The sequence below is a fragment of the Aspergillus multicolor genome (genome assembly GCF_047715735.1).
Source record: "Aspergillus multicolor strain CBS 133.54 unplaced genomic scaffold BDW74scaffold_20, whole genome shotgun sequence".
NCBI lineage: Eukaryota > Fungi > Ascomycota > Eurotiomycetes > Eurotiales > Aspergillaceae > Aspergillus > Aspergillus multicolor.
The window spans coordinates 330,046-351,353 of NW_027395971.1; the positions used below are offsets into that span (position 1 = coordinate 330,046).

Sequence of the window (21,308 nt, forward strand, 5' to 3'; positions counted from 1 at the left end):
TACTTGTACACACTTCATCGGGCGGCTGTGGAAGCCATCGAGACTTCCGTATTGGGTAAACACGTTTTCTCTGTTCAGCTATCTTCAAAATCCCTGTGGCTCACTCCAGCAACATCTACCGCCGAGGTCCGGGATCATGGTCGCCTTCGACGGGGCGAGTGGTTCGTCCTTTACTTAGCTTCTGTGAGCGTTTGGCGGCCAGAAACCCATCCTCACCTCACAATAAAGTCGTTTACCACAAAATGACGGTGAATGTCCTGATACCCTGTGGTAAAGTCAGGGGTATCTGTAACAGTGAATACCGAAGTGGCCGTATAAAATAGCCGCGTCAGGTCCTGGTCGGACGATTCCTTTCCGACTCCCACAACCATTTGGATTGTTTACATTACTCAACGAATTTTCTCAACAAGCCCTTATCTGACTCGATCAGCATGGACCTAGCAGATTCTAGCGATACCACGCCCCATTCTACGGTCAATTCCAACCTCAACCTATCCAACACAGAGACAAACAGACCCAATCCGAAACCGCCGGGTGCCACCACAAGCAACGCAACCGTTAGGTTCCCCATGCCGGCGCCAGACGTCAACAAGCCCCGTTGTGACAACTTCTTCACCCCAACTTACCCGCTCAGGAAAAATAACCGGAAGCAGCAGCCCAGCGCTCGAAGAAACAAGCCCAAAGACGGCATCTGGTCCGTAGATGCACCAGCACTTCAACCAGCAAATGCACACCGCGCCAAGTCCGCTGGCAAAATAGGAATTGCGATTATGGAATATGGAGAAGCAGATGCGGCTGATGATCACAAAGGGATTGGGAGGAAAGCTGCGGTTGCAAAAAGCGGAGAGCCATGGCCGCAGCGCAAGTCTGTTCTACCATATCTGTTGTACAGATGGATCGCAGGCGTGTTAGCTGGCTAATCCGAAATTTATACATGCAGAGTCTACGACTTCATCCAAAAAGAGGGCTCCGGAGACAGAGTCGTCTAATCCTAACCCAGCGCCACATCGACAACCGCGAGAACAAGAAGCTTCCAGGCTTCTAGCGCAGCCCACCCTCACCAATGTCCCGGCGTCCAATCTCCCTATGGATCCCGTCATAGACCGGAGCCGTACCATTGCCTACTACACACATTTTCCAGTCCTCCGGTATCTGGATTAGCGCGATCCTGCGTATCCTCGCAATGACGGTGGGCTCGGGCCTCGCAGTGCCCAAGGATCAAACTGGTTTGGTTCAATCACGGATATGGAAGCAGCATTCATACAAACATGGGGAAAGTAAGCAGACAAATCTTGTGTCGCGTGTGCGGAGGGACGCGGCCTATGGAACACCTGCGTGCAGACTAGGACCCAAGAATAACGGCGTCTGCGCAAATTGCCGCTAGTATCGGGGCAATTGTAGCAATTGTGGGTGCTCCCGTATCTTCTTTTCCGTATCCCATTTAAAAGAATGGATTACTCACGAGAAACAGATTTCGACCCATTGGCGAGCAAGGGCAACCACAACCTCGAAGCCGCCCCTGTTACAACTGCAATTCCCGACCCTGTCCCAACTTCTGGTGAAATCGTGGGTCATAACGAAATTATCATGAAAGATACACACTCACTCTCAGCACCCGAGTGGTCCTCCTCCCTACGTCTTAGCGAGCAAGAAAGGGCCCAAGCGGAAGCATACGGCCAGGTAGTAGTGCCGTTCCCTTTCAGCGCTGGGGACAGTAACGACCTACCGTATCTTCGCGAGGCAAGAAACGACATTCGAAAGTTTCTGTATATTACCTGGTTGCGCAGAACGAAGATTCTGGACGAGAAGGCAAAGCGGAAGCAGGACCAGGAGGGGCGGGAGCGGGAGCGGGAGCGGGAGCTGGACCCCTTCGGCGCGGTTTGGAATGGAAGGGTCTTGAGATAGCGGATAGATACACGCCAAAATAATTTTTTCCGTATTCTTGATAAGCAGTATTGAGTAGGGTCTTTTGGTGAGTGTCGCTATAAGTGCGTAGATGTCTTTGTGCGTACTGTTACTATTGTAGGCGGCAGAGCGGGCAGAGTAAACAGCATAGTTGAATATTTGATCCAGACACTAAGGAAACCGAGCATATTGGTGACCAATAGACGCCTCCATGAATTCGAGGCTATTGTTGGCAAAAGTGGACACTTGGGGAGGGAATATGTCCAGTCCTATCGTTTATAAGCGTGTTGGTAAATAGCCTGAAACCATACCTAGGGTACTATTCATTGAAAGGTGGCCAGGCCGCAGATATAAGAACTTCCCATTTCCCTTTCGATTCTGACGGGCAATTCCCCAGCTCTTCTACTCTGCCAGCCTCATCGTACCTAGGTAACGTACAGACATTTTCAACCACAAGCAATTCCAACCATCAAGCTTCGACTCTCCACAGTGGGGAACCGAAACCGTCCCGTTCATCAATTTATTACCAGATCACAAGCCCGCTTCGACGCACCAAAGCGGTCTCGCGCCGAGGCGGGGCTCAGCGATAATGAAGATGCTCGGGTGGCACCGGGCTCACGCCATGCTTTGCACAATGCGCGAGTGGGCCGTCAAGGCTACGCGAACAGGGAAAGTGTCAAAATCCCAAAACGAGAACCACGTAAGGGCAGCATCCGTGTTTACTCATACATGGTCAATAGTAATCCGAGACCACAGTTCAGGGGCGTGGCCCCAACGGCCCAACCCTTCCACTTGCAGACGAGGCAATGGCGCGCAAGGACAAAGAACTTGTGGACCTCTTGAAAGAGCCTTGGATCCGCAAGCTGGATTGGCGCGAGAATAAGCTTGGATTTATTGCTCCGAAGGCATTGGTCAGCCTCTGCGATCTCAAATTTGCGAATATGCAGACTCGCCACCCGAAAGCTCCAAAGCCCTGTTTCTCATGCAAGTCAGGGAATGGGCGATACAAGACCTGCGTCCTTGCCAAACGAGACGCAAAGACCGGCATGTTCAAGTGTGTGAACTGCAAGCAGAGCAGGAGCGCCACGCGCGAGACGTGGAAAGGGCTTGAGCCAGCGCAGGAACGATGCTGGACACGGATGGTAGAAGTACCTAGGTATGGCAGGAGCCCTTCGACGATACGGCGCAGGAGTAGGCTCCGCGATTTCAGGACGCGGCAGCTTGTACCATTGTTGCCAGGTTTCTGGCTCACCGTTTGCATTGGCATTATTCTTTTGGGAGTCAATCAGTATCCGTTTCTTATGTGATAGCGAATATCAAGATCACTTGGACCAAGACCTCCAGGCGTAGATGTCGACCGACGGAGCATGAGCCCTTACTCGTCCCTTCCGTGCTAGCATTTCCGTAGCTTCCTTGCTCCTAGCCAAATCAGCCAATTTAATCAAAGTCCAAACTATCCAGTTCTTAAAAAATCCCTCTCCCTCTTATTGTGAGATGCCCAAGGTTGGCCCATTCTGCATGTTCCCATTGTCCTGATCGTGGCCGGTGAATACGGTAACCCTAACCTTCAACCTCCATTGCCGGTCACTCCGACCTTCACCCCGATATGGCGGATCCAGCCCATGGTCCATGCCTCCTCTCTTTCGTTCATCACTTGTTGGAGTTTCTCATCACCCAAGACAGCTTTGCACATAATCCACTAGTTTTACAATCCCGCATCATACACACGCGAAATCCGGCAGCATCCAAGAGCCTTAGAGAAGACAACGGAATCTCTGGAGCCATCCTTTATCGGAGCCAGCCGCCAAAATGGCTACTTGCACCAACAGTTTGCCCACCTGTACAGCTAAGCGTTGGATTTGCGGCATCAGAGCACACGACGAGGACCGGGTCTTTCCGCGGTTGAAGCGTCGACGCTTGACCTCAGGGACGAGGACCGAAGCAAAGGTGGACAAGAACACCTATCTCATCGCGCGGCAAGCTTGCAGCAATAGCGTCAAAGTCTGCGAGTTCCCTGCACCCGAAGCCCACGTCAATTCCGAGGTTGATGTTCAACCTAAAGGTAATCGGTCTTCCCACCCAGCAACGGAAAGCAAGATGCAGGACTAGGCATACGGCGATAGTAGCTGGAGACACAGTCGGGTCCGGCATGGAGATCAACGAGCTCCCATACACTCCAGTCCGTACCCAACGCGCCGCTATTGGGATATATATGGCGTTGCCTGCCGTGCAGACTCTCGACTGGTGAACCGATCACAAAAAGCGCCCGATTCAACGGCCGATGAAAGACGAGTTTGCCCTCCTGGCAGCATATATCCAGACACGGGGCACAATCATGGAGAAAGCGAAAGTCTGTCTTGGATGTATGCATAGGCAGGGTCCATGGAAGGAATGCGTCGTTGGGTGGTTGCCGGAGGGACCGGAGGTCGGACCACGAAAGACAGGGAAGAGGGTATGCGCAAATTGTTGGGCCCAGCCTGGGAGGAGGTGAACGTGTGGAATCGGTAAGTCATAGCTACTTCTTTTCATTTTGGGCGTTGGAAGGTGCTGGGGCTAATTGTTGCGAAGCCTCTGGCACCGAACAGGAGGATGCCCCTGGCTCAAGCTTCATGAAACTTTTGCTGTCGAAGTCGAACAGCAAAGTGATCGGCAGACTTTCTTCTCATGCGGCCACCACTAATCACGCTGTATTCGGTCATGGGAAGATCCAGGAGAGCGAACTTTTTGTACTTAAGGTGCGCATGCCGGCGGTTGAGACGAGAATCCGCGAGTTGAGAGCGCTAGAAAGGAAGGAGATGGAGCGGGTCATGGCGGTTTGGACTGGGACTAGGTCTTGAGTAAGTTGATGGTGGGCGGGAGCTTTGAGAAAACTACGAAAGCAGGGACAGTGCGCATGGGCCTTGAATTCTTTTGTCTTTGTGTTTGCTCTGGCTGCTTTTCCTGATACTACCATTTACACTCGGTAGGTAGACCTCTGTTTGAAGAGCTCATTCCTGGAAGCCAGACCTCTTTTTTAGATATCCAATCCATATTTACATTCTGCCTCGTTTGAACGTCCGATCTTTCTATCACAGCGGCCGGCCAACTTCCCACAGCAAGAATGCGAGTTTTCAGCTACATGTGCTCCTCCGTGGCGCCAATGCTAGTTACATCCGTTCGAACGCTTCTTCCTCCTTCTTCGCCGATTTTGTGTCCATGCAGTCCTCATCCAATTCACTGAATCTGGCTTCTCCACCTCGAACCCGAAATCTTTTTATCAGTGTGAAGTCGAGGCCGTGACAAAATCCCTCATCGACCCTGGTCACTCTGAAAGGCGTGAGGCTGAATAGCCGGTGCCTATTGATTAAGTAGCGGGGTGAATCCAATCATCCATGGTCTATTGTGACTGCCCCTTCTCCTGACCGAGCAGCAGTCACCCATCCAACTCTCTGGACCGATTCGCCTTCACCCACGGACTGTAAATATATAGCCCACTATGGCCTATATAGCTTTTGTGCTTGCCCGGCGAATCCGTTCGTCTTCCTCTTCTCTCCATATTTCTTGCATCCATCCTTCTGGACTATCCACCCTCAATCCATCTTCCAACTCAATCCACTCGTACCACAACGTACAATCATACCTCAACCATGGCAAAGCCCAGTATCAGAAAGCCCTCCAAGAACACCCCCAAGCGCAACCCTCAGTCGACCCAGTCCGTGTCGACTCCTCCCGACGCCGATATGGACATCGCCGAGGACCGCAATGACGAGCACCTGGACGTCGCTCCCAGCACCTCCAATGCCGACTTCGATATCATCGTGGACACGCCCACCACTCTCAAGCGCTCCCGCTATGATAGCGAGATGGATGATGAAGTTGACTTCGGCGACGATGAGCCCGCAACCATCCGCCGTCGCAACTTTTCCCCGAAGCACGATGGTATGGTAGAAGACGCAGAACTTGAGGACGGCGAGATCGAGTTCAAAGGCCGCGGCAGCCCAGCTCCTGAATGTGAGTCCCTCGATTCAATCCTTACTCCCGGAGCACAACCTTGCTGACAAGTATGCCACGCCAGACCCCTCCAACTCCAACTTCCCCAACGTCTCTCCCGACAACGTTCCAATCATCCCCAAGGGAACCGTCAACAAGACCATTCGCTATTACGCACCGTGCCCTATCGTCCGCTCTCTTGAGTGGCGTGAGCCCGACGGACCCAACATCGGCGGAGGCAAGCCCTGGACCGGAGGAACCGGAGACCTTGAAGCTGCGTTCGTGCAGACCCGTGGCGCCCTTGCAAAGTCTCCCTGCGAGACTTGCTCCGCTGGTAAGGGCCTTTGGAAGTCGTGCGTCGAACGTCTCGGCAACAAGAACAACGGCATCTGTGCCAACTGCTGGCAGGCTGGTAGGTTCTGTACCAACTGTGAGTTTACCTTTCTCCTTTTGCTCCGTTCTCGTAGCATGGCCTAACATTCGTCTTCTCCATAGTCAACAAGCACCTCGATGATTCATGCGCTCCCCCTGCGCCTGGTTTCCGTTTCCGATACCGAAACCCTAGACCAGGACCACGCAAACTCCGCGTTGATGTATCTCGGGAGAACTATGAACATCGCAATACGTATCAGGAGGTTATTCCTTTCCCACTCGGCGCTGAAGCCATCAACAACCTGCCTCTCTTGGAGCGCGCCCGTCAGGACCTCTACAACCACATCGCGCGAGTCGACGCTCGCATCGACCTGCTTGCGGCGAAGGAGAAGTTGAAGAAGGAAGCTGGAGGAGAAATCGCTTGGGATGAGATTTGATCTGATGCGATTGATGCTGTCAGCGGCTTCCCACACCGAAGTGCTTCGGTGCATCTTCCGGGGATCGGTGATTCCCTAGCCCTATGCCTAGATCTGCCTGCCAAGTATAGTCTTCTCTGGAACATCATGCAGACCTGAGTCTCATTCATCGTTTATTCATTGATTTGCCAGTTTTGGTTTGTTTCCTTGGTAGAGCTGATCTCCCAGGCCATATCATGCTTTGCTTTTATCTGGGTTTTTGGTTTCTCGTTTGTACTCAGCTGCAGCAAATATACTTGCCTCTATTCGTGCTTTCTTACTATAAAGAAAGTAAAATACCTTAGTTCAGACGTAAATCTAGTATCGTAAAAGCTAAATAACGTATGGCATGCCTCCTGCGGTCAAACGGAGTAGATCGTTGCCGTCACAATCTCAGCGTCGCGACCCTAAAACGCAACTCTTGCCACTGACTTACCACCGACGCACGGCTTCTCTTCGGCCCTGGGTTTGGTCTTTGATTTAACAAAACTATATGGTACTTACACAGCAGTAGTGTTACTCTCTGGTACGCGCTTGTCTCCCCCGCCCTTCCAAGGTTCTTGTTTGACCTACCACCCCCCCGCGAGGACAGTGCATTCCGAAAGCGACGGGGCCAATGAAGCGTTTTGAAGAGATCACTTGGTCGCTTAAGTCTTCAGGATAGTGTGCCGAGACAAGGTCAAATCCATATAGACGCCCTTCGGTGAGACAGATTGCTCTGCGATCAAATTATGCATAGCTTTTCCTAACTCGAAACAAACAATCACATTCCTCAATTCAAGTAACACCCTATTTCGCCAACCGCTCATACACTCCCCCAAACTCCGCATACCACTTATCCACAATCCCGCGACTCATCCCCGGCGCAATAACCGTCTCGCCCCTCTCCAGATCCGCCTGGACAACCTCCATAAACTCCTCGACGCTCAACGCATTCGGATTCTTATGCTTCTTATTATCATCGGGATCTTCACGGTCCCGATGCAAATCCGTGCCCACAGACGGCGGCGCAATCTCCACAACCCGGATCTTCTCGTACCCGCCGCGCGAGAGTTGAGTCCGCAGCGTCATGCTCCAGAAATGAAGCCACGCTTTTGTCCCGTTGTACACGGGGTTTATAACGGAAAATGGAACGAATGCGAGGATTGAGGAGACGTTCATTATTACCGCGCCATTGGGGTGGTGTTTGAAGTGCTCTAGGAGTCCGAGAGTCAGGTGCATGGGCCCGCGGACGTTGATGTCGATTTCCTGGTCTGCTTTTGAGAGGAATTCGGACGGGTCGTCGTTTAGAACGGAGAGGGGGCGCTGTACGCCCGCGTTGTTGATGAGGCAGTCGAGGTCGGGGTACTTTGCTGTGATGGTCTGGACAAACTCGGGGATTTTGGAGGTTACGCCCGTGTCAAGGACGAAGTAGTCTGTTGCGCCGATTTCCTGGGCCGTTGCGCGCAGGGTGTGCTCGGTGCGGCCGGCGATGATCACCTTTTTGCCTTTGGAGAGCAGGTATACGGCTAGGGCTTTGCCGATGCCGCCGCCGCCGCCGGTGACGAGGGCGCAGTTGAAGGAGAGGATGTCAGAGGCGGACATGATGTTGAACTAGGTAAGTTAGTATGGTCTGGGTTGAGGATAGTCTTACCGGGGCAGCCGTCTATTTATCTATCTCGGTTTGCCGGGTCACGGTGGAGCCACACTGGATCTGCACTTGCTGGAATGTGGATTTCGGCGGGTTCCAGGTTTCGCAGACGGACAAGTTGATTTGTCACCGGCTTGAAAGTCTCCGAGTGAGAAGGCGATTTATGCTTAAAAGCCCGGCATACAGCCGCAACCGCAAGCTCGTGGCGTGGCGTCATCCCAACACACCTATCTAACACAGCTCTCTCCAGATTCCAGAACTACATCTACCATGTCCACCACACCCACTACGCAAACAGTCTACCGCCTCATCGGCGAGCGCACCTCAATCCACACCATCCAACCCTCCACCGAACCCATCCCCACAGCCTCAAAACACGAGCTCCTGATCCGCATCCGCGCCGTCGCCCTCAACTACCGCGACATCGCAATCAGCTCGGGCCAGTACCCCTTCTACATCAAAGACAACGTGATCCCGTGCTCCGATGCCTCCGGCGACGTCGTGGCAGTAGGCGAAGGCGCACGCGGTTTCGAACCCGGCGATAAAGTCGTCATCTCGTTTGACGTCGCGAACCTGTACGGGCCCCAGCATGACTGGACGACCGGCCATGGAGGCCCTATTGACGGCATGCTGAGGCAGTATATTGCTGTTCCGGCTGCGGCGGTTGTAAAGATTACTGGTGGTGCTGGGGCGCCGCAGAGTTATAGTGAGCTGGCGAGTTTGGTGTGTGCGGGGTTGACGGCGTGGAATGGGCTTTTTGGCGTGCAGGCTTTGAAGCCGGGGCAGGTTGCTCTTTTCCAGGGTATGGAAACTTTTTTTCGGTCATGGTGCCTTATGCGTTAACAAGGGGGGTACAGGAACCGGCGGCGTCTCGATTAACGGCCTTCTCCTCGCCAAAGCGGCCGGCGCAAAGACAATCATCACCTCGTCCAGCGACGAGAAGCTCGCTTACGTGCAGAAGAAGTTCGGCGCCGACCATGTGATCAACTACAAAACTACCCCGGACTGGGCCTCCAAGGCGCTTGAGCTCACGAACGGCCGCGGTGTCGACTTTGTCCTTGAGAATGGAGGCGCCGGCACCATTGCCCAGTCTATTAAGGCCATTGCGTTTGGTGGTGTTGTCTCGGTTATTGGGTTCCTTGCACAGGCGAAGCAGGAGGAGATGCCTGATGTTGCGGCGCTGGCGATTAGCAGGGGGTGTATTGTTCGTGGTGTCACTATTGGACCCGTTCAGATGCTCGAGGATCTTGTTCGGTTTGTTGGAAACAAGGGGCTCCGGCTGCCGGTTGAGAAGGAATTTGGCTTCAGCCGCGAGGAAGTTGTGGGTGCTTTTGAGTATCTGAAGTCTGCGCAGCATGTTGGCAAGGTTTGTATCAAGGTCGGCTAAGCGCTACGAGACAGTCCAACGGGCTTCATCAATGCTCCATAGCTCATGACCATTTGATAAGGCTATATATAGAGAGGTATCATGTTTAGAATAGCAAGAGATATAATCATTATAGAAGTCAACCACCAATTCCATACCACAACAAATGTACGACCGATCAACGGTCAGAGGTAGTTCAAGCCAGCACCATAGTGAAGTTGAACCTATCCTTCTTCCTCACTGATGCTCCTTGTACATCGGGAACATGGGCAGATTAATTGGTGTCGTCCCACCAGCCCAGAGTCCAGCACAGCCTGCCCAGTCTGTACACGAGATTAGCGTCTCCATCTTGTTCCAAATGCTTCATACAACAAGAACTCACAAGAAATGCCCGCCGTAACCATCAACACCGAGTATCCAGCTGTCATAACATCCTGATCACCCGTCATATACGCGACTGCCAGGAGCAGGAAACCCAAACTCAGAATAGCCAGGTCGATGAACAGCACCCAGGAACTGCGAACCGCCGCAATGACGTAGAGTGTATTTACGATAAACCACGCCCACAGGTATATCGCAATCGCTTGATTGAATTCGGGATTTAGTGCACCGGTCTCGGCATCTGTGTAGGCTGCCAGTATGCCCGTGCCGGGGATGTAGATCATGGCGTATGAGAAGTTGAATGCGGAGTAGGAGGCCCAGAGGGTTGCGCCGAACTGTAGTTCACATACTCAATTGGCATATACTAGGGTAGGAAGACGAGGTAAAGGTCCTACAAGCATAGAGCCCACGACCTGGGGTAGGAGGACAAGGTAGAAAAAGGATAATAACGCACCGTATTCCCCGTAAAGAACTCCATAATGGCCGCAAGAAACTGTCCGCATCCACCGAAGAAGATAAGAACTCCAAGAAGGACATTTGGTGTTTCGACGCCACGGGCGTGCAGACCGAGCGCTGAGACGAGGAAGATGCCTAATACCCGCATCCGTTAGCCTCCATATCAGTTTAGTGGGGATATAGTAAGGGAAGTGCGTACCTGTAGCAAAAGACAACAGCCCCAGTGGCGAAGGATTTGCGAATGTCCGATGCACAACCGGAAGTCCAGGCTGCGAGCGGTCGTTGACATGCCCGCCGGCTGTGTGCGTGCGGTCGAGATGGGCGAAAGTCGGTGGTGAGCATCCGGCACCAAGGCCCTTTTCGAGGTGTGTGGCGTGGTCAGCGGTTGCATCGGCCATGGTTGGAGGTGTATAAAGCGAAATAGGAAGAGGGGCAACAGGAGGAAGGGATTGAGGAAGGAAGGATAGGGAGCATGTGTAGACAAAGCTGGCTTTATAGACTCAGATCCAGGGGCATTGCCTACCGAGCCTAGGTCCTAGGTAGACATCTCTCTCCTCCCCTTCCCTCCCCGCAACCTGGGTGAAATCAAGCAAGGCCTTTGACACGGAGGCGGTACGGGTCCGGGGAAGTTGCCTATCCATGAGCTGATTTGGCTTGGGTCAGGACTATCACGTTGGTTCTGAGTTCCAGCGAATCATGAAGCAGACGCACTATTCATTTGAGACGGCAACATGAATCATGTAGATCCCCTTCTGGATTCGAATTGGCCAGGAGGCGTGTCCCTCAGGTGATCAGCGCAGGCAAAGTCTATAGATCCGTTTCCCCGGATCAGCGGGCAGAACTGCGGTTCTTGCGGGGGAGATCTTACCCCATATATCTTAGCGAGACTAGGGACGAGCCTAAGAATTGGCCTAGCAACGATATGAACCTTGTCCCCTCATCTGGTTTCGTAGATCCGGTCCACTGCAGCTGTGTTGCGGTTGTTGGCTCCTGTTGAGTGCGGGGAAAGCTCTGGGATCTGCGGAGATTGACTCGGGCTGGGGCACCGTAGGTAGGTCGGTAGGTAAGTAAGGGTGCCAGCCAAGATCAGATCTCCAGACGTCGAATTTTTATGTTTTCTTCGTGCTAGACCGTTCACTCCTTCCCCATGTTTACACCAGGAAGTAGACATCTATTCCTACAGTATAGTATTTGAAGGATCATGGTAATAGCATACCGGTGTCCAGTTTGGGAAAAGTAATAGTAGTCTCTGTATAAAAAAAATACCAATCAACTAAGTAAACACTTTCGCCTGCTTCTGCAAATCAAGAAACGTCTTCTCGTCATGCCCAGGAATAACCCGCCCTCTTGTGATCCTCTCCAATTGCTTCAAGCGCTGTGTGCTCCGGAACCATGCTGGGTGGTCTCGAGCCAGCCAGCCTTGAGGTATACCGTCGATCCACTATCTTTGTTAGCTGAGCTCAAGCATGAAGCTAGTGTATAACTTACATTCTCCAAAACGTGACAGTGGTCGCTTATGAAGAAAAAGGTGCCCGTTTCGGGCATGTTGATTTGCATCCCAATCATCCCATCTGTATGGCCTGGTAGATGGTGCAGGGTGATGCCCTGGCAAAAGTCGAGGGTCTGGTCGTTGAATGTTTTCCAGTTCCTATCCAACTTATCAGCAACCATCCCACCAACTTTAGAACAGGGAACACTCACAGTGACAGATTCAAGTAATGGGCAAGGTAAACGCCCGCATCGGCGCCCGTCCCTACGGACCAAAACGCAGAATGAAACTCCCGCTCATGCACCCAAACCTCAACGTCCTTGTTATCCATAAACTCATCCAGGCCTCCAGCGTGATCTAGATGCAGGTGGCCGATGATGATCTTCTTGACATCTTCGATCCTGTTCCCTGTGGCCTCGATCGCCGCCCGCAGCTCATGCTGTGGCTCATACCGGACTCGTGCAAAAATATCTGCCACAACAGGCCCCCAGACTTCAGGATAATTCTTCCCGCTGCCAGTCTCCCAGAGAATCAGACCCTCGTGGGGGTGCTCAATCAGGATACAGTACATCGGCATCTGGCGGCGCTTGTTGACAAAGGATTTGCCCTCCGTTGACTTGGTTGAGGTGTTACCGCCGCGCGTAACGAAACCCTCATCGCATTCGAGCCAGCCGCATTCCAGGACGTGGAATTTTGTACCTTGCGGGCAGACATTTGAGACAGCGTTAGGCACGGCGCCTTGAGCGATCTGGTTCTGGATGGCCGACATTTATAATTTCAAGTGGTTGTCAGGAATGAATCAGAAAAAGAGAGAGAGAGATGGAGAAAAGAGCATGAGACGAGAAATTCTATGCAGATAAAAATGAGGGGATAGTACTAGCGGATTTATATGCTGGCAAGCGCGACCTGCGCTTGAAGCTCCCCGCCAGGAGTCAAGGCAGGATGGCGATAAGACGAGTTGATTGATGAACAGCGATCACCAACTTCCACATCATTTGCCAACCAAGAGCCCGGCAATCGCTCATTTTTGGGAGCAAAGTGTGGGGTGGTGGAGTATGCCCAGTATGCGTGGATGCGGGGAAAGACTCCTTTGCTGGGACTGAGAGAGAGCTGCCGAGATCACTCGGTAATCCTTCAAAGGCTACTCGGCTACTTGGCTCAGAGCACCTAGAGCATGTAGTAGTCAGTAGCAATGGCAAACTTCCCATGACTTCGTCTCATCTTGAAACCAACCGGCATACTGTCCAGCCTTACTTACCTAACGCTCATATCACGTTTGTTTACCCTACCGTAGGTTATAACCTGAGTTACAATGTCCCTCTCCAGTCTGAAACGCAAGGATCTCTTCCAGCAAAATGGCTTCATCGACGACCATTGGGTCTCCTCCTCCTCTGGGGCCACATTCAGTGTCACGAATCCAGCAACGCTTGAGACGCTTGCCACTCTCCCAGAAATGAACGGCCATGACATCAAATCCGCCATAACAGCCGCTCATACTGCTTTCCTATCCTACAAAAAGACCACCGCCCGTCAGAGGGCGGCTTGGCTACGCCGCTGGCACGCCCTTTGTCTCGAAAACATTGATGACCTCGCCCTCATTCTGACCCTCGAAAATGGCAAGCCGCTCGCTGAAGCAAAAGGCGAAGTCATGTATGCTGCATCGTTCCTCGAGTGGTTCGCAGGTGAAGCAGAGCGAGTGCATGGCGAGGTCGTTCCCGCTGCGAACGCCAATCATCGCATTTTAACCGTGAAGCAACCCCTCGGAGTGGCTGCTTGTCTTGCACCGTGGAACTTCCCCATCGCAATGATCACGCGCAAGGTTGGTGCTGCGCTGGCGGCGGGGTGCACGACTATCTGGAAGCCTGCTGGTGAGACCCCGTTGAGTGCGCTGGCGCAAGCGGTTCTCGCAAAAGAAGCTGGGTTCCCAGGTGGAACTATCAACGTCATTACCACATTCAACAACGTTGCTGAGGTGGGCGAGGCACTCTGCAAATCCAAGCTTGTGCGGAAGCTCAGCTTCACAGGCTCAACGCGTGTTGGTAAACTACTGGCAAGCCAGTGCAGTCAGAACCTGACCAAGCTGTCGCTCGAGCTAGGCGGAAATAGTCCATTCATTGTCTTCGATGACGCAAAAATTGATACGGCGGTTGAAGCTTGTATCCTGGCGAAATTCAGAAACTCGGGGCAGACTTGTGTTACCGCGAATCGAATTTTCGTGCAGGAGGGGATCTATGATAAGTTTGCCGCGGCCCTAGTCGACAAGATCAAAATGTTAAAGGTCGGCAATAGCGCTGAAGAGGGTGTGTTGATCGGACCACTTACGCATGACCGTGCTGTTGAGAAGGCAATCGCCCATATCAAAGGTACGACCGTAGTTTGCAGCCTTCCCTAATCACGAAGTCCCTGTTAACCTCGTTGCTATAGACGCTCAAGAGAAAGGTGCCAGCCTCCTACTCGGTGGTTCCCCTTGTCAGCCAAACAATCTGCAGGGCTATTTCCTCCAGCCCACAGTGTTGAGTGGTATGTCCATGGAGTCCCTGACAACCCGCGAAGAGGTTTTTGCCCCCGTCGTCGCACTCTACCCTTTCAAAACAGAAGAAGAGGTCATCGCGAAAGCCAACGACTGCGACGTCGGACTAGGTAGTTTTGTCATCACTGAGTCAATGCCACGGATGTGGCGAGTTGCGGAGGATTTGGAGGTCGGTATGGTCGGAATCAATTTAGGCATGTTGAGTGCCGCTGAGAGTCCGTTCGGAGGAGTCAAGGAATCCGGATATGGCCGGGAAGGTGGTCGACAAGGTATTGAAGAATATATGACCATCAAGAGCATCTTGATGAATGTTGCGAATTAGGGCTCGGCACGCTTGGTCGGAACTTTGTCTGTCCTAATTGTGCATCATATTTCACCATGAGCTCACCTTTTTAAGTTACTGTACTGGAATGGTTAGCCTCAAATAGTTAGCGAACTGCAATGACCTTTAAACATAGTTGACTTAGGGCAGTCCTGTGGGGCGCCACAAGGTTATCTGATCAAAGACGCAAAGACAAGAGCCAGATCTTCAAACCACCGTCGGATTATCCGTGGCTTTGCCGCGCTAAGATATCCACAGTAATCTCTTTTGACAAGGTACGGTAACCTAAGTTTGGAATTAGTTGGGGGCTAAATCAGACAAAGCTTGGTACAAGCGGTGCTTACTAGACTCTTGGCCAGGCAAAGATTTGACGGCCGAACACATGAGCTCTGACTCTTCGACTATCTCACTCACCCCCACGCCGCACGCTCATTTGAACATCACGAGTTTTGTTCACCACTAATTTTCGCCAACGAGGAGTCAGTAGCATGGCGCAAGATCCGGTAAAGCCAGCATCCAAACGGAAGAAAGTCTTCGCCCGCAGATCTAGAACGGGCTGTCGAAGCTGTCGGTAAGCCAAGACCATCATTCAAAAAATGAAAAACGCGCTGTCTAACGACTCAAGGATCCGGCACATGAAATGCGATGAATCACCAGGACAGTGCCAGAACTGCATCGCGGCTGGGTGGGAATGCGAAGGCTATGATTTGGCCCAGTTGCCCAAAGAACGCACCCGCTCCGAGATTGTCACGCTCAGCGCTCAGCCTGGATTGGCTTTGGCAATGGCCATGACTTGTGACGAGCAAAGATCTTTTTCATACTTTCAGCATCACTCCATCGTCAACTTGACTGCTTTGTGGGTTTCCCCGCTCTGGCAGCAACATGTCCTGCAGATGTGTCATTCAGACCGGGCCGTCTTCCATGCTGTAAACATGCTCAGCGCTGCGCATCAGGCATCTGAGTTATGCAACATGCGGTTTCAAGAAGGGTTGAGTCAGAGCTATCGGGTGTATGAGTTCTCTCTTCAGCAGTCGGTACGCGCTATCTCCCTTTTGAATCAGCGGCTGTCCTCGAATGATCCGGCCTTGCGCCAGGTAGTTCTGCTGTGTTGTCTCATGTTTGTGCTATCCGATGTCCTCCTAGGGAGGTACGAGAGTGCACGAGCGCATCTTCAATGTGGTCTGCGTATAATCAAGGAGAGTGAGCGTACAAATCTCATATCGAGAGTTGAACCGTCGCTGGTCGCTGCATTCCGGCGATTTGATTTTCAAACAGCCCTGTATCCCACCGGAGAGCAGGTTCTCTGCTCGAATAATCCACCCCTCGTCCATGATAGACCAGCACTGGCCGAACTGCTTGGGTCGGGAATGGCCTATATCACATCCTGTTTGGGGCTCTCTGATATGAACTTCCTCGCCAACTATGCGTTTCTCTTCCTCGAACAAGCACGAAATGGCTCCCAGCTTAGCCAGACCACTCGGCAGTTAGACGTCTTCTGTCGGCAGCGTCTTCCAATGATAGGTGCGCAAGGTTCAAGAAGCCTGGACCTTCTTCAAATCTTCCTCATAGGTCAAGCTTTCTGCCTGAAGGCTTCCAGGACCAGCGGGTCCCTTCCCGGTGACCTTCTGGAGGAGACTCTCATCGTCCTTAAATTCCATGAAGCATTTATCGCTCGCTACCCAGACCTCCCCATGTTTACCGCTGACCATGGGGTTATCACAACAATGTACGTTATTGCAACGCGAGCACCGACCCTGAACGTTGGTTTACGCGCACTGAATGTTTTGCGCGCATGGCCGCATTATGAGGGCCTCCTTAACTCCAGATTTGTAGCGGAAATTGCGGTGCGCGCGCTGAGACAGCAGTTCAGGGCGAGTGAGGCCGAGAATGTGATGAGAGAGGAAGATAATCACCTCCTGTGGCAATCGTAAGTTTTATTGAAAGTATGCAAGAAGCAACCTGTGCTGGCTTTGGTGCTGGTTCGGGTGTCAATTGTGAGTCTGCGGGAACTCCTGAGATCAGCATCTTTACCGTACTCAGCAACCCACTGTACGAAACGCGGAGAGATTAGGAAACTGCTTTCTGTCAAGTCAATCGTTGGCTCCGATAGGAAAACGCATGTACCAATCCATACCGGTCGTACCACATCCCAACATAACCCATTGCATTCATCCTCAAGCCATCCTGAAACCCCTGGAAATCATGCAACGAGTAATTTTGCCCAATGACATTCATTGAGTAAGCAACTCATCCTTTTCTCTCTCCGAGAGTCTCAATGATCGTGCAGTCGGAACGCCTTCCTTGAAATGTGCGTCAATGGTCATGCAAGCTTCTCCCAAACCCGATCTCTATGAGGGCATCACCAGCATGGGTTAAATGTCGCCATTTTGCTGCGAGAAGACAAAGACACTGTTTGAGAGATCTGACAATGGCTAGAAACAGAAGACAGAAGATGAATCTAGCAGTTTGTTCTTGAATTCAACCTCGCTGCATGAGACAAGTAAGAATCGAAATCGCTGAGGCAGAATCTGGCAACTTTCTGAGGGATGGTGTATGTTGAGCTTTACGGAATCAATGATCCTGATTGGAAATAAAGTGTCTCCCGGGGTTTCCTGTGTACCGGCGACCAGAATATCTATAGTTGACTACTCGGCGCTCTAGAAGTTAAAATACGGCATTGGTTATCAGCACAGACAGAACATCCGACAAGACCTACTCAGACTCTCACAGTCTTGCTGGAGCTTATTAATTTCACATACATTAATACTAAATTCTTGAAGCTTGATTGTCACTCACTTGCCGGCCTAATATTGTTATGGAAAAGCCAACAGCCGTCATCCCCGCATCACATGACATCACCGATAACAACGATAAGAACGACACTGTTGACACCCAACTCATGCCCACCAGGAAGAGGCAGCAGCATGAGCCATGCAGAGCTTCGACGGAGCCTCTCGCCCGACCGAGGCCGAAGCAAGCCGCACAGCTTCTATAGCTGGACGCTCATCTCGGACCGCCTCTCTCGGTGACAGCGGCTCACTATTATCTACCGCAGCGCCAGAGCCCAACTCCGCACCAGAAGCCTCATTTACATCATCGTCAAGCCACAAAACCTCTGAAGACCAGACAGACGGTCCAACTATCGCACATCCAGACGATGATGGCTTGTTACGATCTCCTCTCTCGCCCTTCGGGCCAGGGCCTTATAACCCCCCGCCACCGCCCTCGATCAGCGAAGATGTCGGCGAGGAAGAAGACGAGGAGCCGCGGATAGCAACGTCATTCGAGCGGGACTCAATGTCGGCATCGGCGCAGAAGCAGCGACAGGTCTACCTAGATACTGGTGGTGAAGATGGGATATACCGGATGCACAAGTTCTCCCTGTATGAGACAGCGACGTGGTTCTACATGGTCGGCATGGATTTGTCGGATACGAGGTTTCGTATTCTGAAGATTGATCGAACTTGTGAAACAGACGACCTGAATATTATCGAGGACGATATCGTTTATACAAAGAGGCAGATGAGCCAGCTGCTGGATGCAATCGACGATGGCAATAAGAGTTCGGGCGGTTTGAAGCTCAAATGCAGCGCTTGGGCTATACTTGGCTTTGTGCGCTTTACGGGAGCATACTACATGCTCTTGGCGACGAAGAGGAGTCAGGTTGCTATGCTCGGTGGTCATTATGTATACAAGATCGATGGGACCGAGCTAATTTCTCTCACGACGTCTTCGAGCTCGTCGCGGTTTAAGCCGGAGAAGAATCCTGAGGAGGCGAGATACATTGCGATCCTTCACAGTCTCGACCTCACCCGAGCATTCTACTTCAGCTACTCTTACGATGTTACCCACACGCTTCAGCACAATATTGGACGGGAACGCAAGCTCCACGAAGACGGACAACCAAGAGCACATCGACAGGATTTTAATACGATGTTCATCTGGAATCATCATCTCCTTGCACCAGCCATCATGAACCTAAAGAACCCGTACCAATGGTGCTTGCCTATCATCCATGGGTATGTTGATCAGGCGAAGATGTCCGTGTATGGACGGCATGTGTACATCACTATTATTGCTCGACGGTCTCGATTTTTCGCCGGAGCGCGGTTCTTGAAAAGGGGTGCGAATGATCTTGGCTATGTCGCGAATGACGTAGAAACAGAGCAGATTGTCTCTGAGATGACAACGACCTCATTCCATTCGGCGGGACCGGATCTCTACGCAAACCCATTATATACGTCTTATGTTCAGCATCGAGGGAGTATTCCTCTCTACTGGACGCAAGAAAACTCGGGAGTCAGCCCGAAACCTGACATTGAACTGAACCTTGTTGATCCATTCTACTCTGCCGCCGCTTTACACTTCGATAACCTGTTCGCACGTTATGGCGCGCCGATATACGTCCTCAACCTCATCAAAGCACGAGAGCGGACACCCCGGGAGTCGAAACTTTTGAAGGAGTTTACGAACGCTATAGAGTACCTCAATCAGTTTCTGCCCGAAGACAAGAAGCTCATCTATAAACCTTGGGATATGAGTCGGGCTGCTAAGAGTCGGGATCAAGATGTTATTGAGACTTTGGAAGATATCGCGAGCGATATCATTCCCAAGACCGGCTTTTTCCAGAATGGACATGATGCGGAAACAGGGTTAAGGGTGCAGAATGGAATTGCACGAACAAATTGCATAGACTGCCTTGACCGCACCAATGCTGCGCAGTTTGTGATTGGAAAGCGGGCACTAGGGTATCAGCTTCATGCTCTAGGCATCATAGAGGGGACGACGGTCGAGTACGACACCGATATCGTCGACCTATTTACAAATATGTGGCACTATCATGGCGATAACATCGCTATTCAGTATGGAGGATCACACCTTGTCAATACCATGGCCACGTACCGCAAGATAAACCAGTGGACTAGCCATTCCCGTGATATGGTTGAGAGCTTTAAGCGGTACTACAATAACTCGTTTCTCGATGCGCAGCGTCAAGAAGCGTACAATCTGTTCCTGGGAAACTACATCTTCTCCCAGGGCCAGCCAATGCTCTGGGATCTCTCCACCGACTATTACCTGCATCATGCGGACCCCAGATTCTGGGCGAATAAAAAGAAGCCCAACTACATCAAATGGTATACAGAAGAAAACCTCAAGGAGCGCGAGTTGCCTGTCCCGCCAGCTCCGCCAAAGGAGCCATTGTCTCGCTATGACGACTACTGGTTCGAATACTACCGCCCCCTAGCCGTCTCTTCATTCTTGAAAATCTTCTCATTCAAGATGAACTCAAACTTCCGCAACCTCCACTTCCGTCCAACATCTACAGACGACTCCAATCTCAGCCCCTTTGTACCGCGCATCTCCCACGAACACATCAACCGCGAACGGCCCCAGCGTAGCGTCAAGATCCAGGAGCCTGAACCCTCATCCAACGCTCCAGATCACCCGCATCAACCTTATGCAACTGAAAAGCGCCCAGGCATCATGAAACCCATCTCGTCGCTCGGAACACTACGCTCCACAAACACAATATCCAGCCACCCGTCCATGGATTCGTCCCTCACGACCAATACTCCGAGCAAAGCCCAGATTGCGCAGTGGACTCTTGGCCAGCTCGTCACCGACTCCCTGAATCCGTCCGTGACGAACGCGGAAGCAGAAGAGTACGAGCGCTACATTAACCACCCGCTTAAAGTCCCGCTGGTCGTGACGTCGGAAGACGAGCTCACGGCTGCGTCGATACGTGAGCACGAGTCTAATCTGGATTTAGTTGAGTACGTGAATAAGTGCAATGTGGAGGAGTATACGCTTAGTGCGAACGCGGAGGAGAATCTAGCAGATTATGCGGAGTTTCTGAATGTCTCTGAGGAGGGCCTGACGGTTGTTGAAGAGGATAAGGATAAGAAGAGGTATAAGCGCTACGGGCAGTGGCTGAAGGGGAAGAGTCTCTTCAAACAGAGGGCGGAGACGTAGTGCTTAGGTACATTGGTCTATGCTCTCGACATCGTATATCCCATTTGTATCGAGGTCAACATAGTTAACTTCTCATATGTATATCCTGAGGTCTTTGGCTGCTGATCAGTACCACATATCTGCTCAGGGCCTACATCAATTTGTTACAAGCCCTGTCCGACCTTAAGCCTGTCCGACCTTAAGCTTAGAAATGGACAGATTGGTCACCGAGGACAGAGACAAGCTTCGCGGTCTCGGTGTACGTAGGGGCTGCAACCTTAGAATGACCTTTCACGATGGTATAGCCTACGCTCTAACTCGCGCACTGAACGTCAGGCCACCATTTTGACTGCAGCTTATTCCGATGTATCAGGTCTGAGTTGCATACAGCTTGTTCCTCGCGCAGGACATAGGTCTGCTTCTAATCATGGGCATGGCAGGAGCTGAATCTGCCTGTACTCCTTCGCCGTAATGGGAAGGA

General features: G+C 51.9%; 10 protein-coding genes across 10 annotated transcripts; 7 read left to right on the forward strand and 3 right to left on the reverse strand.

The window, feature by feature from the left end:
* Positions 1-431: 431 nt before the first annotated feature.
* Positions 432-989, forward strand: BDW74DRAFT_180092 (uncharacterized protein; the record flags this gene model as incomplete). Its single annotated transcript, XM_073729650.1, has 2 exons — positions 432-865; positions 941-989. The coding sequence occupies 2 exons, from the start codon at positions 432-434 to the stop codon at positions 987-989; spliced, it is 483 nt and encodes a 160-aa protein (XP_073581954.1).
* Positions 990-1,449: 460 nt separating this feature from the next.
* Positions 1,450-1,905, forward strand: BDW74DRAFT_180093 (uncharacterized protein; the record flags this gene model as incomplete). Its single annotated transcript, XM_073729651.1, has 1 exon — positions 1,450-1,905. The coding sequence occupies one exon, from the start codon at positions 1,450-1,452 to the stop codon at positions 1,903-1,905; it is 456 nt and encodes a 151-aa protein (XP_073581955.1).
* Positions 1,906-5,531: 3,626 nt separating this feature from the next.
* Positions 5,532-6,683, forward strand: BDW74DRAFT_180095 (DUF3716 domain-containing protein; the record flags this gene model as incomplete). The annotated part of the gene is made up of 3 exons (XM_073729652.1): positions 5,532-5,895; positions 5,960-6,286; positions 6,370-6,683. The coding sequence occupies 3 exons, from the start codon at positions 5,532-5,534 to the stop codon at positions 6,681-6,683; spliced, it is 1,005 nt and encodes a 334-aa protein (XP_073581956.1).
* Positions 6,684-7,408: 725 nt separating this feature from the next.
* BDW74DRAFT_186515 (uncharacterized protein) lies at positions 7,409-8,285 on the reverse strand (the record flags this gene model as incomplete). Its single annotated transcript, XM_073731279.1, has 1 exon — positions 7,409-8,285. The coding sequence occupies one exon, from the start codon at positions 8,283-8,285 to the stop codon at positions 7,491-7,493; it is 795 nt and encodes a 264-aa protein (XP_073581957.1). The 3' UTR covers positions 7,409-7,490.
* A 316-nt stretch (positions 8,286-8,601) lies between these two features.
* Positions 8,602-9,718, forward strand: BDW74DRAFT_186517 (zinc-dependent alcohol dehydrogenase family protein; the record flags this gene model as incomplete). Its single annotated transcript, XM_073731280.1, has 2 exons — positions 8,602-9,133; positions 9,189-9,718. The coding sequence occupies 2 exons, from the start codon at positions 8,602-8,604 to the stop codon at positions 9,716-9,718; spliced, it is 1,062 nt and encodes a 353-aa protein (XP_073581958.1).
* A 216-nt stretch (positions 9,719-9,934) lies between these two features.
* BDW74DRAFT_180098 (acetate uptake transporter family protein) lies at positions 9,935-10,932 on the reverse strand (the record flags this gene model as incomplete). The annotated part of the gene is made up of 4 exons (XM_073729653.1): positions 9,935-10,020; positions 10,080-10,413; positions 10,533-10,669; positions 10,734-10,932. 4 exons carry the CDS (start codon positions 10,930-10,932, stop codon positions 9,935-9,937), a joined length of 756 nt encoding a protein of 251 aa, XP_073581959.1.
* An 807-nt stretch (positions 10,933-11,739) lies between these two features.
* BDW74DRAFT_53506 (N-acyl homoserine lactonase family protein) lies at positions 11,740-13,063 on the reverse strand. Its single transcript, XM_073733076.1, has 3 exons — positions 12,236-13,063; positions 12,023-12,182; positions 11,740-11,975 (listed from the first exon to the last, which is right to left on the reverse strand). Exons 1-3 carry the CDS (start codon positions 12,790-12,792, stop codon positions 11,808-11,810), a joined length of 885 nt encoding a protein of 294 aa, XP_073581960.1. The 5' UTR covers positions 12,793-13,063; the 3' UTR covers positions 11,740-11,807.
* Position 13,064: 1 nt separating this feature from the next.
* On the forward strand, positions 13,065-14,448 carry BDW74DRAFT_53515 (uncharacterized protein). The gene is made up of 2 exons (XM_073733077.1): positions 13,065-14,292; positions 14,346-14,448. The coding sequence occupies exons 1-2, from the start codon at positions 13,336-13,338 to the stop codon at positions 14,349-14,351; spliced, it is 963 nt and encodes a 320-aa protein (XP_073581961.1). The 5' UTR covers positions 13,065-13,335; the 3' UTR covers positions 14,352-14,448.
* A 1,023-nt stretch (positions 14,449-15,471) lies between these two features.
* BDW74DRAFT_180101 (Zn(II)2Cys6 transcription factor) lies at positions 15,472-16,806 on the forward strand (the record flags this gene model as incomplete). The annotated part of the gene is made up of 1 exon (XM_073729655.1): positions 15,472-16,806. The coding sequence occupies one exon, from the start codon at positions 15,472-15,474 to the stop codon at positions 16,804-16,806; it is 1,335 nt and encodes a 444-aa protein (XP_073581962.1).
* A 978-nt stretch (positions 16,807-17,784) lies between these two features.
* BDW74DRAFT_53528 (phosphatidylinositol-3,5-bisphosphate 5-phosphatase) lies at positions 17,785-21,110 on the forward strand. The gene has a single exon (XM_073733078.1). It carries the CDS (start codon positions 17,807-17,809, stop codon positions 20,846-20,848), a length of 3,042 nt encoding a protein of 1,013 aa, XP_073581963.1. The 5' UTR covers positions 17,785-17,806; the 3' UTR covers positions 20,849-21,110.
* Positions 21,111-21,308: the final 198 nt, after the last annotated feature.

Excerpts from the sequence above, each read along its gene's own strand:
- BDW74DRAFT_53506 (XM_073733076.1), bottom strand. The coding sequence starts at position 12,792 with ATGTCGGCCATCCAGAACCAGATCGCTCAAGGCGCCGTGCCTAACGCT. Across the intron at positions 12,183-12,235 it reads CATTACTTGAATCTGTCACT|GAACTGGAAAACATTCAACG; the intron begins GTGAGTGTTCCC and ends TAAGTTGGATAG. Across the intron at positions 11,976-12,022 it reads ACTGTCACGTTTTGGAGAAT|TGGATCGACGGTATACCTCA; the intron begins GTAAGTTATACA and ends TAACAAAGATAG.
- BDW74DRAFT_53528 (XM_073733078.1), top strand. The coding sequence starts at position 17,807 with ATGCAGAGCTTCGACGGAGCCTCTCGCCCGACCGAGGCCGAAGCAAGC.
- BDW74DRAFT_53515 (XM_073733077.1), top strand. The coding sequence starts at position 13,336 with ATGTCCCTCTCCAGTCTGAAACGCAAGGATCTCTTCCAGCAAAATGGC.